This window comes from Solanum lycopersicum, chromosome 2, assembly GCF_036512215.1.
Source record: "Solanum lycopersicum chromosome 2, SLM_r2.1".
Lineage (NCBI taxonomy): Eukaryota > Viridiplantae > Streptophyta > Magnoliopsida > Solanales > Solanaceae > Solanum > Solanum lycopersicum.
Genome location: NC_090801.1, coordinates 57,537,789 through 57,555,217, shown reverse-complemented (window position 1 = coordinate 57,555,217; position 17,429 = coordinate 57,537,789). Strand labels below are relative to the sequence as shown.

Sequence of the window (17,429 nt, the reverse complement as noted above, 5' to 3'; positions counted from 1 at the left end):
ATCAATATATAAAGACCATAATCAATGCCCAGATGCCCACTAAAGATTTGAATTATTATATGATTAAAGTCTTCAAAAGAATGTGTATGTTGTCGCATGTTTTTTTCTTTGTTTATTTTGTATGTGTTTTCTCTCTATAAACTTCTTTAATTTGATTTTCCATAAATTTCTTATTGTTTTAATTGTATTTTTATTTAGGCTAAAGTTAATTTTTTGTGACTATATATAATGCAAATTGGCTAATTACTATCTAAAGTTCTAAATTTACAGTTGTTGATAAATTTTATACATTAAAATAAGATTCCTCGTTTGATGTTATTGTGATTAAATTTCTTTCATTTGATTTTCCATAAATTTTTGATTGTTTTAATTGTATTTTTATTTAGGCTAAAGTTAATCTTTTGTTACTATCTAAAGTTCTAAATTTACAGTTTGTTGATAAATTTTATACATTAAAATAAGAATTCTCACCTGATTTTTTTTGTCATAATTTTATTTGTAATTGTTGGATTTTGTTATTCGTTACATGCATGTACATGTAGAATTCTAATTGTTATAATGAAATATAAAAAAAAATTAACATAGGATACACGTGCAACTCTGAAACTAGTATATATGTATATATATATATGCAAGTTGGTTTACATATGATTGTAATGGAAGAAATAGAATAGAGAGACAGAGATAAGTGGTACGGAAAACCAAATGGTTGGAAAACAATGCAAAATATTTCCATAGTAGAAATGATGGCTTGGCGCACCAAAATGTTCCTTGGCGAAATAATTGATTCTTCATTCTTCTTTTGAGTTGTTTTCCAATACCTATTTCTTTATTTTTATTTTTATTTATCACAATCTTTGGTTACATGATGATTTCATTATCACATTGCAAATAATCTGTTTAAATTCAGTGTGATACGTTGACCTATCATTATGCTTGTATTTGGACAAATAAAAAAGCCTCTCCTTTTTAAAAAGAAACAACAAAAAAATTTCTTAGTTGATGGGATAAAAATGATGTCTTAGACTTGTAGTGGGGTGTTTTTAATTTTCATTACATGTTATGCACCTTTTTTTCTTTGTGGGGTTTTTGAGAGGAACAAAAAAATAGAGTTTATGCTTTTCCTATTTTTTTTTCTAATAAAAACCATGGCCCTAGAAACACTCTTTTGAAAAGAAAAGAAACTTTTTTTTTTTTTTGGAAGAGTTGCTTTACTAAATTTTCTTTATGGAAAAAGCTTTGGGACTTTGGTATAATGATAAGAGCGCAATACATGATGTGTGGGTTAGATGCACGTCACGAGTTTAAACTCTATTGCTTTGCAAAAGTTTGTTGAAATTCCACTGAATTTCGAATTGACCCTTAAATATTTCTCTCTATTATTAAGAAAGTAGTTCCCTGTTAAAAAGCAATGACACCATAAATGAAATGGGAGAAAAAGAGAAGAGTTGTAGAAGGAATATTCAACTTCTTAACAGTTAAACCTAGTTCAAATTTTCAGGCAATACTTTTCCATGTGTGATAAAGTTTGGGTCAAATAACACTTCCTTATGTCACAGTTTGTCTTTTTCTTTTAAAAATTGACACTTAACTAATAGCTATAGTCAAAGATTACAGCTACATGGTTTAAGGAAATATATCACCTTACAAACAGATGTTTTACATATTTTAATGTTCTGAAGTTGAGAGGTCTTTGGTTAGTATAAGTCATTCATGAGAAGAACTTTCACTTCAAGTGAGGTCTGTGAAATGAAAAAAGTTAAAAAAAGAAGTGATCTTTACTCTTTTAAGCACAAAAATTCTTCAAGATATCAGGGATTGATGATTTTCATACAATAGAAATGACATAATAGATATGGAACCTAACCTGTCTATGGTTACTTAAAATCTAAACAGTGACTCGACGCCAAGCTTACTGCATTATCTCTGATGACTCCCAAAACTTGAGTAGCCTTGTGTGTTCTTGTTGTTCAATATTTTAAGGTAAGAAACTTTTGGAGTTACAACTATGATAAAGAGATGTTTCTTCCTGTATTCATTTTGTTGGGAGTTATTTACCAGAGTTAGGCAAAGTCCCAGTCGTCGTCAATCTTAGTCAGGAGAAGAAAAGTCCTATGTTAAACATGAACAACTAAGACAAAGGGATAACATTTAACTGAATTCAAATATCAAATGTACTTCTCTTTTCGTGCAAGATGAAATTGTCCACATAGAGCATGCTAGTCAAATGTTTTTTCGTTTTTTTTTTTAGTTTGTAAAAGTAGGTAAAGATCATTTCCAAAGTTCTCCAAGCATAGAAAAAAGAGAAGAAAATACAACATCAGCTTCAAATCATCTTTACCCTATCCAGACAAGTAGTTAAGTATATGGGAATAGATTCATTTCGATGATCGTCAAGTCATTGATATAAATTAGAGGTTTCACAGATGAACTATCTGTATGTATAAGAATTCTTTTCCCTTTTAATATGTTTTTTGGTCAAAGAACATATTAGTTTTTTTTGTCTAAAACAGAATCATGGCTATACCCTCTTTCAAACATTTGTTGATGTTTTGGATCATTGTGCTCCTTGAGTACCTTACTTTGGCTCAATTTCCTGATTATCACTCGGTGAAAATACCCACAACGTGGATAAACAGTAATGTATCGTCTATCAATGTTACAAAGCCCTTGACATGGCCTTTTTACTCATTCAATCAATCATCTGGACCTTTCATGCGAATTCTGATGCTCAAAGATATAGAAAAGGACATGGGATATGCTTGTGGTTTTGCTTCAAATGGAGAGGATGATGCCTTTGTGTTTTCCATTGGAATTGTACGTCTTCGTCAGGACTTTCTAGGAGCTCAGCGCTGGACTGACCTTGAGCTGGTCTGGTTTGCAAACAGAAACCATCCAATTCATGAAAATGGAACGCTGCAATTGCTGCAAGATGGAGATTTAGTGTTAAAAGATGTGGATGGAACTCTTGTATGGTCTACAGGCACCGCGAATAAGTTTGTTTCGGGCATTAAGATGATGGAGACTGGGAATCTTGTGCTTCATGACATGTATAATCAGTCTGTCTGGCAGTCTTTTGATCATCCAACAGATGCACTGCTTCCAGGTCAGAAATTAAGGGCTGGTCAAAGACTTGCGGCTAGAGTTTCTTCGTCCAATTGGAGTTAAGGTAACTACTATATCTCTGTAACCAATCAAGGCTTGTTTGCATTTTACATATCAGACAAGCCGCAGATGTATTTTAAGTTTTTGGTCAGGGGAGAAAGGGATAGCTTTGATGAAAGTTATGTCAAAGCAGTGAATGGTACTCTTGCCTTGTACATATCCTCAACCGAGCCGAATGAGCCAAATGCTGTGTTCTCAAGACCTTCTAGGATGAAATATTTGAGATATGATTATGATGGACATCTTCGAGCCTACACCGAGGGAAGTGATCAGACAAACGATCTTTTGGTAGATTTCATCGGGCTTTGTGATTACCCCACAGCTTGTGGCAGTTTGGAGCTTTGCTCAAATGGAATTTGTTCTTGTCCAGGTCCTTTCATAAAAAGTAATGATCGAGAAAACAACGGATGTGTGGAAGCTAGTCCGGTGGAATGTGATGGAAAAAGTTCCCACAGAATGGACCGTGCTTCGGATGTCTATTACTTTAACTATGTCGACACTGATGCAGCAGCTCTGAGAGGAACAGATGAGGAAAGTTGCCAAGAGTTGTGCTTGAAGAACTGCTCTTGTAAAGTAGTTCTCTTCCGGTATTTCATTAACTTTTCAAGTGGTGACTGCTATTTACCCTCTCCTGTTCTTTCACTTATAAATGATGGAAAGGGAAGAAGGGTCTATGAATCATCTGCATTCATCAAATTACCAAATGATGCAGAAAAAGGTAAGTCTACAGCTACAAGAAGAATTAGCATTATAGCTGGATTGACTGGTGGAACAGTTCTTCTGATAGCATTAACTGTTGGCATCTTGATTGCTTTCAACAGAAAACACACATTACAAGATAATATTGATGATTACTCGGGGGAGATATCTGGTCTTGTAAGATTTTCTTATGAACAGCTGAAGATGGCAACTGGGAATTTCCAGAAAAAGCTTGGTCAGGGAGGTTTCGGCTTAGTTTATGAAGGAGTTCTTCGAGATGGTCAGAAAGTAGCAGTGAAGGTTCTTGATGGTTTTGGCCAAGGAAAGAAGGAATTCTTGGCAGAAATTCAGACCATAGGAAGCATCCATCATGTTAATCTTGTTAGACTAATTGGAGTTTGTGCTGAGAAAGAGCACACAATATTAGTTTATGATTTCATGAGTAATGGATCATTGGATAAATGGATTTTTGGCACAACCTCTACTCAATTCAGTATTGATTGGCAAATAAGAAGAAAAATCATCCATGATATAGCAAAAGGATTGGCTTATCTTCATGAAGAATGTATGCAAAGAATAGTGCACTTAGACGTTAAGCCACAGAACATTCTGCTTGACGAGAATCTTTGTGCAAAAGTATCTGATTTTGGCCTGGCCAAGTTGGTGGATAAGGATCAGAGCCATATAGTGACCAGAATTAGGGGAACCCCTGGATACTTGGCTCCTGAATGGTGTAGTGCATTCATTACAGAAAAAGCAGATGTCTACAGCTTTGGAATTGTTGCAATAGAGATCCTTTGTGGACGCAAGAACGTGGACTATTCACACTCACTGGAACATCCACATTTGCTTAGCTTGTTTATGGAAAAAGCCGAAAACAATCAGCTCATCGAAATGATTGGAAACTACAGCGATGATCCGCAATGCAATACATCAGAAGTTATTCATATGATGAAGCTTGCTGTCTGGTGCTTACAGAATGATTTTACTCTGAGGCCTTCCATGTCAATGGTGGTTAAAGTGATCGAGGGGACAATGGATATTGAATCTCATTTAGACTATACTGTTCCAAATTCACAAACAATTGCAGCAATCAAAAGAGTGGCAGACACCACGACAAACTTGTTTCCTTCAATTCTTTCAGGACCTAGGTAAGCATTTCTTAGCATGATGAAGAATCAACAGAGAAAAAAATCCCCCCCCCCCCCCACTTTATCCTGTTTCTGATCTGATCCCTATGATCATCATTGTTGTATAGCTATTTATTGGTTTCATTTGTGTTATTTTTCTGTGACTTAGTAAGATACTGCAATTAACTAAGAACCATGGCGCGATTTCCAGTGTATATCCAAACAAAAATGAATGCTTAAGTTCAATTGTTGTCTATATATAACAGAACTGTAGGCGTCAAAGTAAGCAGCTTCAGATGTCATCACTCAGTGAGAGTTTTTAGAGACAGGCTACTCAATGGATGTTTTGATACTCTAATTAGTTACAATTATGAAGCACTAAAAAGTTAACTTCCTACATCCAGTATAGTGTCTAGGTGAGATTATGCAAACAGAAAAGACATTAATAGTTGCTGGAACGATTATAAGAACAGTCCATTTGAATACAGGACCTTCACATCAGCTGTACTACATCAGCATTTCTCTTCTCCATCCTGCAGACGAAGTAAAAAAATTCAATTTGATAAGAAGATCATAATTTAAACATGTAGTAGAATTCATATTTTTGTATTTGATGGAAATACGGAACCAAAGAGAATATACTAGGTCCATAGTTGAAGATAAGCCTCCGTCTCATCATTTAAACTAGCAGCAGCCTTTGCAATCAAAGATTCTCCTTCCATAGCAATCTTGCTTTCTACCATCTCCTCAATCTTTGCCATAGCCTTCAAACGATTCAGTTCCTGCTCAGACTCCTCTGCTCCTTCATTTTTCGACTCTGACTCATCTTCAAACAGTTTCTCCCAAAACTCACGATTCTTAGCATTTCGAGCAGTTGCTTCTTCTTTCTGTTTTTCATTGGAACTTACGGAGCCACCAGCAGAGTTTGATGTCTGTCCAATCCCATCCTGGACAGAGCCAGCCACACGATCTGGTGACTCCACCAATCGTGTCCTCTTTGTGGTGTCATCGCTGCTAGAGTCTCCTCTGACTTCAGATTTCTCAAGAAGTAACTTCATAATATTCCTAATTTCTTTTTCCTTACCGCATCCTGGCAACATAGGAAAGAAAGATCTCATGTTTTCTTGTCCATCTTTCAACTTCTGAAGTTCTACCCTCAGACTAATGTGATCATTCCTCAACTTCTCCAGCTCTTCTTCCAGATTATTGCTCACCAGATCAACACGAGGACTATGCGAACCTTGCTGTGTGTTGTTCTCCTTGGATAGTTGAATCCTACTTTTGATATTTTTCAGCCAGTGCTTCTTCCCAGCCCGAAACCATGGATTTCCATACTCACATTTGTAAGAACAGACCTTCCTAAAGCGCTGAAAATTCATAAATAACATAGTAAACTTATCAGAAACAGAAGTGGAAATGGCAGTAACACTATCACAGATTTTGAATTAGTAAAGATGAAACTGAAAATTCGAGTCATTAACCAACAGAAATAGGAACACAAAACAGAAAACAATACTAAATGAGAAGTCAAATATCAAGAAATCAATACAAATGAGATAAAAACACAGGAAACATATCGAAAAACAGAAGAGGACTGCTCTGTTGAAGTGTTGAACTAGTAGTGATGGAAACGAAATTTCGAGAAGTAGGAACACAACAGAGAGAATGTTACTTACATAGTTATTGAGCTGGTAAATGAAGCTAGATAAATTGCTATGTTTGAAGTACTTTGGAAGAACTTCAACACAAAACTTGTTAGGATCAGTGATAAGAAAAGTAGTTTTGCTAGAAGTCCAATGTACCAAAGGATCAGTTTCAGGATCATCCACCATTTCATATGTCTTCACTAGAAAAGGTGGTGGAGAGTTTCCTCGTAATCCGGTAAGCCTCGGCCGGCCTCGACCAACAGCTCCTCCTCCTCTTCTTCCTCTTCCTCCCTTTCCACCATTTTCTTGAATGTTAATCTCCATTCTTGATTGATGATATTATTTTCTTTGAAACCTTTTGAGCAAATTTGGAAGTGAATGAAATAATTGATCATGCATGTTAGTAAGTTATATAGTGTGTAAAACATACTAATAATATATAATGAAATCAAATATTTTCAAGTACAAAATGCAGAAAAAATGCATTAGAATCAGGACCATTGGTGGTTTTTACTTTTCTCTTCCTCTAAAGTCACACACAACAGCCAGCTGCTTCTAAATTGTACTTCCTCCGTCCTTTTTTACTTGTTCGATTTGCATTTTATGCTCTTTTAAGAAAAGATTAATTAAAATTTCAACAAATTTATTTTATTACATTATTTTTATTAATTATACTTTAATAATCTAAATTTGACTATTACTCTAATCGATTTGAAAAATGGTCACGTAATGATAGTCTAAATTTGTATGGCATTCCTTTGTTTACATCAATTCTATTAATTACTGTGATTAATGAAGTGAGAATATATATTAAAAAATTGTAAAAAAGCTTATGCAGTGTATAATACATCTATTAATTTGGTGTAAATACTTATACGAATAAATTAATTCTATTTTCCAAATAATAAGTGTGAGTTTTATTCTCGCGGACCCCTTTCCCTTCTCTTCTTATCATCCCCTCTATGCAATTAAACAAAAAATTAGACAAAAATATAATAAAACACATTTTTTTGAAGTTGAATTTATTAAATAAATGTAGAAACATTGTTATTTCATAAATTTATTACACTACCAATTGATTTGATTGTCTTAAATCAAGAAAAACAAAAATTGTTTCAACTTCTTTTGTATCACAAGGGAACAGAATATTCATATAGTCAAATTTTAATTTTATTAAAGATTGACTTTTAGTTGATTAGTTGTAACGTGGTTGGTTCAACAATTTCCATTTTAACTCAAAAATAAAAAATAATCAAATAACAAAATATTCAAGAATTGAAAGAAAATAACTTATGAGAATTTTTTTTTCTATTTCTCAAATTCTAATACACCTTTGATAAATTTTCTTTTTTTAAAAAAAATTGTTTTTACATTTGATACTTCTAATTCTTGTACAACCGTACAAGAATGTCAAAATCACTAACAGTCCATTCTGCCACTTGATTAGCATCTCTAAATATTTCAGCTCCCAAACCAATTGAACTCCACTTCCTCTTCGCTGGTGCAGTGCCTGGATCCTGTAATAAACGTGACGCTCATTTATTTCACGCATTAAACTATACTGATAGTGTAAAAAGACTTTATATTGTCTAACGGTCTGTATATATAACTTAAATTGATACAAACCTGGTAAAAATAAAGGGATTGTGACAGCCTCCCAACATCAAGCTCCCAAGTTGTTGGATCACCAATCCAACCTTGTCCTTTCTCAGTAGGATAACCATATTCACCCCAAACAGGATGTGGCAAAATCTGTAAAATCTCCTGAGGTTGAGGATTGCTATAAGGATCACATGGTATACTAGGCTGCTCAACATGCTCCCCATTCCCTGGTGTACAATACATATGGTAAGCCTCATAGGGATAACGAGACTTGTCGGATCGATGAACTTTTGTTCCATTTGGAAATGTGTGGTATGGAGGACACAAACTAAAGTCATCTGGGTTGCACCAGGATGGTGTTTCTGGATTCAGGATCATTTCACTGTATCTTGTTACATCTGAAGTCACATCTCCATCACAAGGTTTTCCATTGTTCTTCCAACAACTCCCTATGTCCATCAGATAAAATTGGCTATGAGGACCTCCACCTTGCAGCACAGCTAATCTGAATTTTACCTTAAAATTTGGTGATTCTGGTATCTGCATAAAAATTCAATCTTTTTCAAAAGGGTAATCAAGAAAATGAACAAAATCGCGAAAAAAATATTAAAAAGTTTATGTTTTTACTCACAATTTTTGACATTCCCCTAGTTTGATAATGATATCCACCAGAAAAACCAGAAGTGGCATCTGATCTTAAGTAGAGCATTAACCAAGGATACTTTGTTGAGGTCCTTAAAACATGATAAAAAATCCAGCCTTTGCCTAGTTCTTTCTGCCATCGTATAGAATAAAAAGAGGTGTTCATGTTTGCACTCGAACCAGCATTCAAATCCCATGTTCCATGAAATTCCCCTTTAAGGGTTGTCCCTTGTAAAGTTGTGTAATTGTGGTACATCAATGGCTGATTCATACATCCTTTGCCAAAACATTCAAATTCGCCAGAAGGATCGAATGGACCTACTTTGTGTCCATTTTTCGGGCATTTACCAGCACGAGTATCCATGTTACCACTCTTAAGCCTGATCGTCCAGAATTGCCATGGATTTGGCTTGTCATCAACTTGACATTTTGATCCCAAGTATACTTCTTTCTCTGCTGCATAAAGGTCTACGTTGTTCAACGCTCGTTTCGTCAGTCCTGGAAATGATTTTCCTATGCCTAACTTGTTATCTTCCTCAGTCACTTTATGTTGTAGCAGCCTGTTTGGATCTGCACCACAGACACAACAAATTCTCTCATATAAAAACACCAACCATTTCAAACATAACAAAATCAAGAAAACAGAGAAATTCAACTCACTCTGTTGCTGAGCAGAGGCTTTGTTTTGAACATCAAAGCAATCAGCAGCCCTTGGGCTTCCCATTTTTGGGGTTTCTTCTCCAACCTCATTGCATTGATTTAATGCCTCTATGGCCACTCTTAGCCCGTCGCGTCGCATCCCTGAATCTCCAACAGCTGAAATGTAGTCATCATTTCCATCAAGACTTAAGGAGAAAACCCCCAAAACATACACATTGATTAGCAAAAGAGAAAGCAAATTGAACCAAGAAAATGAAATTCTAAATTGAGCCATGTCTAATTTTTTCTGTCCTTGTGTTTACACTAGCTGTCTCTATTTATATATATATATATATATATATATTTTTTATATATGTGGATGACTTCATATTTATGTTCTTTAAATGTCATTCTTTTGTAAATTACATTTTCCACAAACATTAAATTTAAATTTAACCAACTTAAATGACATTAAATTTTCTTTTGATTATTTTCTAGTGAGCATAAATATTTTTAAAAATTGCATCAATATATAATAAATATATTCAAAAATCAATCACATTCAATATCTAAAGTGTAATCTTGAAGATTATTAAGCAGTACTAAATGGATTTTAATTTTAGTTAATGAATTAAAATTTGATATGAATTTGTCAAATTTTAATAGTTTTTATATAGATATTATGTTTTGATTAAAAAAATTAAGTTAATTAAATTCATAGATTACAAACTTAATACACTCATATCATCAATTAAACCCTTGTCCTATCACCAATATTACATTTCTAAACAAACTTCATTTGATATGATTCATCGCAATTATAGTATATTTTTGTTAGAAAATTTATTCAACATTTCTTTTATATTTTGTGAAATTGTATTGTTAAAATTGTACTTGAAAAATAAAAAAACATGACAAAATAATATTATGACATTTGAGTGATGAGTCATATAAATTCTGAATGAAAAAGAAAGAGATATATTATGGATCAAATAACTAAAATAATCAATTAAAATTAAAGCAAAGAAAGTTAATATAATTTCATGAGTAAAATAACCAAAATATGATATTGTATTCATTCCTTTTTTTTTCTTAACATGGGTTGTTATCCTCCCTTCTTTCTTTTGGATGAAAACTCCATTAAAAAAAATTAAATTCAAACAAAGAAAGTGAAGCTGAATAGTCAATGAATATCACATCTCTAACATGCCAAAGCTCATAAATACATTTCTTACTTTTATCAACCAATGATGGTTGATATCAAAATTCAATTCTTAATTAGTTTTATACACAAATAACTCACATGACTTTGCATATGAAAATTCAATAAATTTGACCTACTATTAACAAAATATAATAATAATAATTTTTTGTTAAAAAATTAATAGGAGCAATATTTGGTCAAAGGATAGAAGATCTTCTAACTTCTTAATCATTTTGGTGTATCATTTTTTTGACTTTGGGATTTGGATCTCATGATAATTTTAATGAAAATTGTCGAAAAACTATAGATTTTATCCACAAGCACATGTAAGAATGATTCTTTACAAATATTTAAAATTTAAAATGCATAAACGTAATTATTAATAATTTAAAATTAGAAAATCTCGTAGGCATTAATTGTTTTGCATGTCTTATACACTATTTTTATGATTGTATTTGTCTCATTTTCTAAAGCAAAAAACACACTCTTCAATCAAATATATTCTTAAAACAAAATTACAAATACAAAGATAAAGTATTCATATATAGGAGCAAGTTTAGCATAACGCAACAAACGAAAAACAGAAAAATTCTAAGACAATCTTTTTCCTGTTTTTTCTTGATAATGCAAATTGAAACAAAGTTTTAGTAATAAACATTCAACTTTTGATCATAAAAAATTAAAATATTTGGAAGACAAGTTAATGGAAGTGATATTTAACTACATAAATGGCGGGGTCTTACCATAGTTCCAATCTCGACAAATAAGTAAAAAAAAAATACATCAAGCTTCGATACTTTAGTAGAATCATACTATGCCTTGTAATCTTGACATAAATTTTCTTGCCTTGAAATTTTCTTCACTTGATTAAAGCTTCTCTAGTCTCCCACACAAAAATTGTATCACATATAAATCTTCCTATAAAAAAAAATGTTAAAAGATTGTATTTATAGGAAAAAATATAGCTTTGGAATATGAAGATTCACTTACAATGTTGAAAGGTCAAGTGTTACAAACATTTAAGACAAATATTAATTAAGAACATAAATTAATTTAGAAGATAAATCATATACATGTATCTATTTAAAGGGTAAATAATTCAAGAAAATAAATTAAATTAGATATTTTAATTAAGAATTATTCTAAAGAAGTGCAAAAGTCATTAACATTTCCATAAAATAATGTAACTTAATATTTAAATTAAATAGTTAAATATTTTTATAATATTTTAATTTATAATAAGGGTAAAATCGTAATTCAACTTTTAACTTTTTTGTTCCCTCTTATAATAATATATGATGTGATATGACTTGACTAAATACCCTTTGGCCATGATTTTACATGACAAGAAGGCAGTGATTCTTGTTAACTTAACTCAAAATCTACCACTTGTCATGTCCCATTCTGCCATGTTTAAGGTTTTCCTTGTCATGTCTCGTCATGTCCCAATAGACTATAGTGTTAGCAAACAATTGCAGCAATCAAAAGAGTGGCAGACATCGATTCTTTCAGGACCTATGAAGAATCAATAGAGAAAAAAAAATAATCATTTTTCTTGTCTGATATCATTGTTGTATAGCTATTTCATTTGTGTTATTTTTCTATGACTTAGAAAGATCGATACTGCAATTAATTAAGAACCAAGGCGTGATATACAAACAAAAATGACAATTTTTGTCTATAACAAAGCTGTAAGCAACTTCTCATGTCATCACTTAGTGAAGGTTTTTAGAGACAGGCTAGGCTACTCAATAGATGTTCTCATACTATAATTAGTTACAATTATGAAGCATTTTTTAACTTCCTACTCAATTGACACAGTATAGTTTGTAGGTGAAATTATGCAAACATAATTAAGTAGTTCTTATAACAAGAGTCCATTTGGATTAAAGATTGACACAGTATAGTCTGTTTCATCTTTTTTCTTTTTTTGTATCAAAAGGGAACAAAATATTCATATAGTATTAAAGATTGACTTTTAGTTGATTAGTTGGTTGTAACATGGTTGGTTCAACAATTTCCATTTTAAAGTCAAAAACAAAAAATAAATCAATAGCAAAATATTCTAGAATTGAAAGACAAAAGAGTTCATGAGAATTTCTTTTTTCTATTTGTCAAATTCAAAAACACCCTTTTTGGTGTTCTTTTGTATTGTTTTTACATCTAATTGTTGGGTACAAGAATGTCAAAATCACTAACAGTCCATTCTGCCACTTGATTAGCATCTCTAAATATTTCAGTTCCCAAATCAATTGAACTCCACTTCCTCTTCGCTGGTGCAGTGCCTGGATCCTGTCATCATTAATTTCACGCATTAAACTATACTGATAGTGTCAAAAGACTTTATACTGTCTAACGGTCTGTATATATAACTTAAATTAATCCAAACCTGGTAAAAATAAAGAGATTGTGACAGCCTCCCAACATCAAGCTCCCAAGTTGTTGGATCACCAATCCAACCTTGTCCTTTCTCAGTAGGATAACCATATTCACCCCAAACAGGATGAGGCAAAATCTGCAAAATCTCCTGAGGTTGAGGATTACTGTAAGGATCACATGGTCCACTAGGCTGTTCAGCATGCTCCCCATTCCCTGGTGTACAATGCAAATGGTAAGCCTCATAGGGATAACGAGACTTGTCTGTTCGATGAACTTTTGTTCCATTTGGAAATGTGTGGTATGGAGGACACAATTTAGGGTCATCTGGGTTGCACCAGGATGGTGTATCTGGATTCAGGATCATCTCACTGTATCTTGTGACATCTGAAGTCACATTTCCATCACATGGTTTTCCGTTGTTCTTCCAACAACTCCCCATGTCCATCAGATAAAATTGGCTATGAGGACCTCCACCTTGTATCACATTCAATGTGAATCTTACCTTGAAATTTGGTGATTCTGGTATCTGTATCAAAATTTAATCTTTTTCAAAAGGGTAATCAAGAAAATGAACAAAATCGCGAAAAAAATTAAAAGTTTATGTTTTTACTCACAATTTTTGACATGCCCCTAGTTTGATAATGATATCCACCAGAAAAACCAGAAGTGGCATCTGATCTTAAGTAAAGCATTAACCAAGGATACTTTGTTGAGGTCCTTATAACATGGTGAAAAATCCAGCTTCCTTTACCTAGTTCTTTCTGCCATGTTACAGAATAGAAAGATGTGTTCATGTTTGCACTCGAACCAGCTTTCAAATCCCATGTTCCATAAAAACTTCCTTTAAGGGTTGTTCCTTGTAAAGTTGTGTAATTGTGGTAAATCAATGGCTGATTCATACATCCTTTACCAAAACATGGAAATTCACTAGGAGGATCAAATGGACCTGCTTTGTGTCCGTTTTTCGGGCATTTACCAGCATGAGTATCCATGTTACCACTCTTAAGCATGATCATCCAGAATTGCCATGGATTTGGCTTGTCATCAACTTGACATTTTGATCCCAAGTATACTTCTTTCTCTGCTGCATAAAGGTCTACGTTGTTCAACGCTCGTTTCGTCAGTCCTGGAAATGATTTTCCTATGCCTAACTTGTTATCTTCCTCAGTCACTTTATGTAGCAGCATGTTTGGACCTGCACCACAGACAGAACAAATTCTCTCATATAAAAACACTAACCATTTCAAACATAACAAAATTAAAAAAACCAGATAAATCCAACTCACTCTGTTGCTGAGCAGAGCCTTTGTTTTGAACATCAAAACAATCAGCAGCCCTTGGGCTTCCCATTTTTGGGGTTTCTTCACCAACCTCATTGCATTGATTCCATGCCTCTATGGCCACTCTTAGCCCGTCGCGTCGCATCCCTGAATCTCCAACAGCTGAAATGTACTGATCATTTCCATCAAGACTTAAGGAGAAAACCCCCAAAACATACACATTGATTAGCAAAAGAGAAAGCAAATTGAACCAAGAAAATGAAATTCTAAATTGAGCCATGTCTAACTTTTCTAACCTTGTGTATACACTACTAGCTCTCTCTATTTATATATATATTTTTTATATATGTGGATGACTTCACATTTATGTTCTTTAAATAAATATGTCAATCTTTTATAGATTAATAACATCCTCAGGTCTTTAAAATTGTCCAAATATAACTCCCTTTATTGTTTTTTTTTAAGTATTTGAAAGTTGACTGTTTGATCAGTTTTAACCTTTTCCCAAATTTTAACTTCAAAGTTCAATTAAATCTTTCTTTGACCAGAATTTCCTTATATGTCTTGTAAGTGGATAATTATAATAATTTATAATACTTTTTTTATATTGTTTTCGATATATAATTCAAAATCGTTAGAAGTGTCTATATACGAATTCTCGATCAAAATTTAGTAGATTGAGTCTCGAAAATCCAAAATCTTGCCACATAAAAATTGGATTTAGGGAGTAATGCCTTGCAGCTGGTTGGTGGTTGACACTTGCTCCAATTTCCTATAATTGGTTAGGATACAAATTTTGATTTTAAAATCACTATCAGAAAGCTTTTTCTTAACCAAAATCTCCCAACAAGAATGATGTAATATGATTACTTTTAACAGCATCAGCTAACAAACTGGATGTTGATTGACTAATTTTCCTCTATGTAGCCATGTTTTTTAAGACTTTAAAATTCATATATCCAACTCATAAAGAAATTAAATGAAAGTGAAACTTTGTTCCCTATATCACATGTAAAATGGAATCTCGTCCATTACAAAGTTTGAATTAAAAAAAAATGGACTTTAAAAAAAACTTATATGTAAAGCAATTTCAAGAAACTTCTTTTTCTTTTTTTAGAAAGAATAATTTGTGCCAAATCCAAATAGGAAACGGAATAAAATATGAGTATTTTTTAAAATCTTTTAGTGAAACAACTTTGAGACTAAGAAAAATATGGTATCAATTCTTGAACATAAAGACTAAAGTCATGCTTTTTATCATGTTTGAGGGAAGTAAAAGAATTATGCTTTTGAAAATTTTCAAGTGGCAAATATTCTTTTTTAATAAATACTATTAAAGTCATTTTAATTTTTGTTGACACTACACATGCTTAAAACCAAATACAAACCCCACAAGAAGGTAGGTTAGAGAGAAACCATTTGGTGAGTATACACAAAATTGATTAATATTCGTTATGGGCTACGAAAGCTAGGCGCTGGCATATAAATATTCAATTAATTCTTCATAATTCATAAGTTTTAATTTAAAGTTGATCAATTTAAATGGCATTCTAATCGAATTTATTCGCTAAAATAAAAACTTTTTAAAATTTTTCATTGATTATTGAATGGTGAAAAGTAGGAAGGTAAATGTAAAAGTTAATTTTGGTGTGCCCTATCTCCCCAATTGTCGCCCCAACCAAAAAATAGCTCTGTATCAGAACGCGAGAGTAAACAATTAAATTTTTTACCAGAAAAAGAAAAAATAAATGCTTGCACATAATATTCTCTTGGTTGGTACAACTTCAAAAAAACGACAATCTAGGACAGGAAAGCCTGATCATGAGTAAGTACGTCTGGATGAATGATATTTCTCATTCATTTTTAATTAGAAATATCATGTTTAAGCTTTGAGAATGAAGAAACTTTCGATAAAAGATGTTTCTTTTTTTATTGAGTCATAAATCATAACAAAAATGTAGATTTGAATTAATTGGTCAAGTGAATTTCTAGATATTAGATGATTATAAAAAAAAATTAGTATATGTGTGTGTAAAGAATTAAAACTTATAACCTTTTAGATCTTGGAGAGTCTTTAGGAACCTTGGGTATTGGGCCAACAAGAAAATCAATAATTAGTAGCACATATTTGGCTGCCCTGCTTAAGCCAATGTCATTCTCAAAAGACAAAAACAATTATGGCCCATCATTTGCTACTTGAACTCAAAATAATAAAAGTATCAATCACACTAACTAAGTAAAGATCTCTAATATTAGCCAAAAGTCAAGGTGAAGTTACTAAAGACAAAGCTAAAAGCAAAAGAAACAACCCAATCTAAAAAAAAAAAAAAAAAGACAAAGCTAAATCATGTTTTAAGGTAGAACTAAAGCAGAAACTTTAGGACCCTACTATATGTCCCTACCTCCCTTCTCATCAAACTTTTTGAATATAATTTTGAAAGGAAAAATTATATATAATAGCAAATTAATAACCTAAAATAAATGGATTAGCTAGGGTTTGATTTAATTGTGCTTCATAGCAAACGTTTCCAAAAAATTGTCAGGCGCCTCTCTCCCAAATATCTTGCTCGCCACTCTCCTCCAATCTCTCGCTCGCTTCCTCACTTTTTATACAAACACAAGTGTATAAAAATTATTTCTAATTGTATAAAGCAGAGAAAATTGTATAAATACATATATTTTTGTTCCCCTCTCTCCCCTCTTCCAGATATCGCTCGCCACACTCCCAAATCTCGCTCTCCACCCTCGCCTTTCTCACTTATACAAACAGAAGTCAAATGTATAAATTGCGTTTCTTTTTGTATAAAACGTGAGAAAATTGTATATACACATGCAGTACATATATTTTCGTTCTATACATTTATAATTATACAATAAAAATACTCCCCTGCCCAATTTCTTTTGCCTTTCTCTTTTTCTAGTTTTTATACAATTTTCAAATTGTATCTAATTTCTCTCTATCTCGTTTTATACAATTCGATTCAATTGTATATTCCTTGTCAAGTCTCTTTTGTCTTTCTCTCTTTCTCATTTTATACAAATT

The 17,429-nt window shown here is 32.6% G+C and overlaps 5 protein-coding genes across 5 annotated transcripts; 2 read left to right on the top strand and 3 right to left on the bottom strand.

The window, feature by feature from the left end:
* Positions 1-1,733: 1,733 nt before the first annotated feature.
* Positions 1,734-7,884, bottom strand: LOC104646049 (heat stress transcription factor A-7a-like). Its single transcript, XM_019212053.3, has 3 exons — positions 6,671-7,884; positions 5,637-6,361; positions 1,734-5,527 (listed from the first exon to the last, which is right to left on the bottom strand). Coding segments are annotated over exons 1-3 (1,020 nt in total). The 5' UTR covers positions 6,965-7,884; the 3' UTR covers positions 1,734-5,526.
* On the top strand, positions 2,518-3,168 carry LOC104645866 (EP1-like glycoprotein 2). Its single transcript, XM_010318547.4, has one exon. It carries the CDS (start codon positions 2,518-2,520, stop codon positions 3,166-3,168), a length of 651 nt encoding a protein of 216 aa, XP_010316849.1.
* Positions 3,235-5,240, top strand: LOC104645867 (cold-responsive protein kinase 1-like). The gene has a single exon (XM_010318548.4). It carries the CDS (start codon positions 3,235-3,237, stop codon positions 5,017-5,019), a length of 1,785 nt encoding a protein of 594 aa, XP_010316850.1. The 3' UTR covers positions 5,020-5,240.
* A 46-nt stretch (positions 7,885-7,930) lies between the features above and the next one.
* LOC104645868 (uncharacterized) lies at positions 7,931-9,845 on the bottom strand. The gene is made up of 4 exons (XM_010318550.3): positions 9,545-9,845; positions 8,874-9,454; positions 8,267-8,782; positions 7,931-8,157 (listed from the first exon to the last, which is right to left on the bottom strand). The coding sequence occupies exons 1-4, from the start codon at positions 9,816-9,818 to the stop codon at positions 8,023-8,025; spliced, it is 1,506 nt and encodes a 501-aa protein (XP_010316852.1). The 5' UTR covers positions 9,819-9,845; the 3' UTR covers positions 7,931-8,022.
* Positions 9,846-12,814: 2,969 nt separating this feature from the next.
* LOC104645869 (uncharacterized) lies at positions 12,815-14,745 on the bottom strand. The gene is made up of 4 exons (XM_010318551.4): positions 14,393-14,745; positions 13,721-14,301; positions 13,117-13,632; positions 12,815-13,019 (listed from the first exon to the last, which is right to left on the bottom strand). Exons 1-4 carry the CDS (start codon positions 14,664-14,666, stop codon positions 12,891-12,893), a joined length of 1,500 nt encoding a protein of 499 aa, XP_010316853.1. The 5' UTR covers positions 14,667-14,745; the 3' UTR covers positions 12,815-12,890.
* Between the last annotated feature and the right edge of the window lie 2,684 nt (positions 14,746-17,429).

What these genes read in the sequence shown, in the direction of transcription:
- LOC104645867 (XM_010318548.4), top strand. Translation starts at nt 3,235, where the DNA reads ATGTATTTTAAGTTTTTGGTCAGGGGAGAAAGGGATAGCTTTGATGAA.
- LOC104645866 (XM_010318547.4), top strand. Translation starts at nt 2,518, where the DNA reads ATGGCTATACCCTCTTTCAAACATTTGTTGATGTTTTGGATCATTGTG.
- LOC104646049 (XM_019212053.3), bottom strand. Translation starts at nt 6,964, where the DNA reads ATGGAGATTAACATTCAAGAAAATGGTGGAAAGGGAGGAAGAGGAAGA. An exon ending in TTTACCAGCTCAATAACTAT is followed by an intron (nt 6,362 to 6,670) that starts GTAAGTAACATT and finishes ATGAATTTTCAG; the next exon opens with CGCTTTAGGAAGGTCTGTTC.
- LOC104645869 (XM_010318551.4), bottom strand. Translation starts at nt 14,666, where the DNA reads ATGGCTCAATTTAGAATTTCATTTTCTTGGTTCAATTTGCTTTCTCTT. An exon ending in AGGCTCTGCTCAGCAACAGA is followed by an intron (nt 14,302 to 14,392) that starts GTGAGTTGGATT and finishes TCTGTGGTGCAG; the next exon opens with GTCCAAACATGCTGCTACAT. An exon ending in AATCTCTTTATTTTTACCAG is followed by an intron (nt 13,020 to 13,116) that starts GTTTGGATTAAT and finishes TAATGATGACAG; the next exon opens with GATCCAGGCACTGCACCAGC.
- LOC104645868 (XM_010318550.3), bottom strand. Translation starts at nt 9,818, where the DNA reads ATGGCTCAATTTAGAATTTCATTTTCTTGGTTCAATTTGCTTTCTCTT. An exon ending in CTAGGGGAATGTCAAAAATT is followed by an intron (nt 8,783 to 8,873) that starts GTGAGTAAAAAC and finishes ATTTTTATGCAG; the next exon opens with ATACCAGAATCACCAAATTT. An exon ending in AATCCCTTTATTTTTACCAG is followed by an intron (nt 8,158 to 8,266) that starts GTTTGTATCAAT and finishes CGTTTATTACAG; the next exon opens with GATCCAGGCACTGCACCAGC.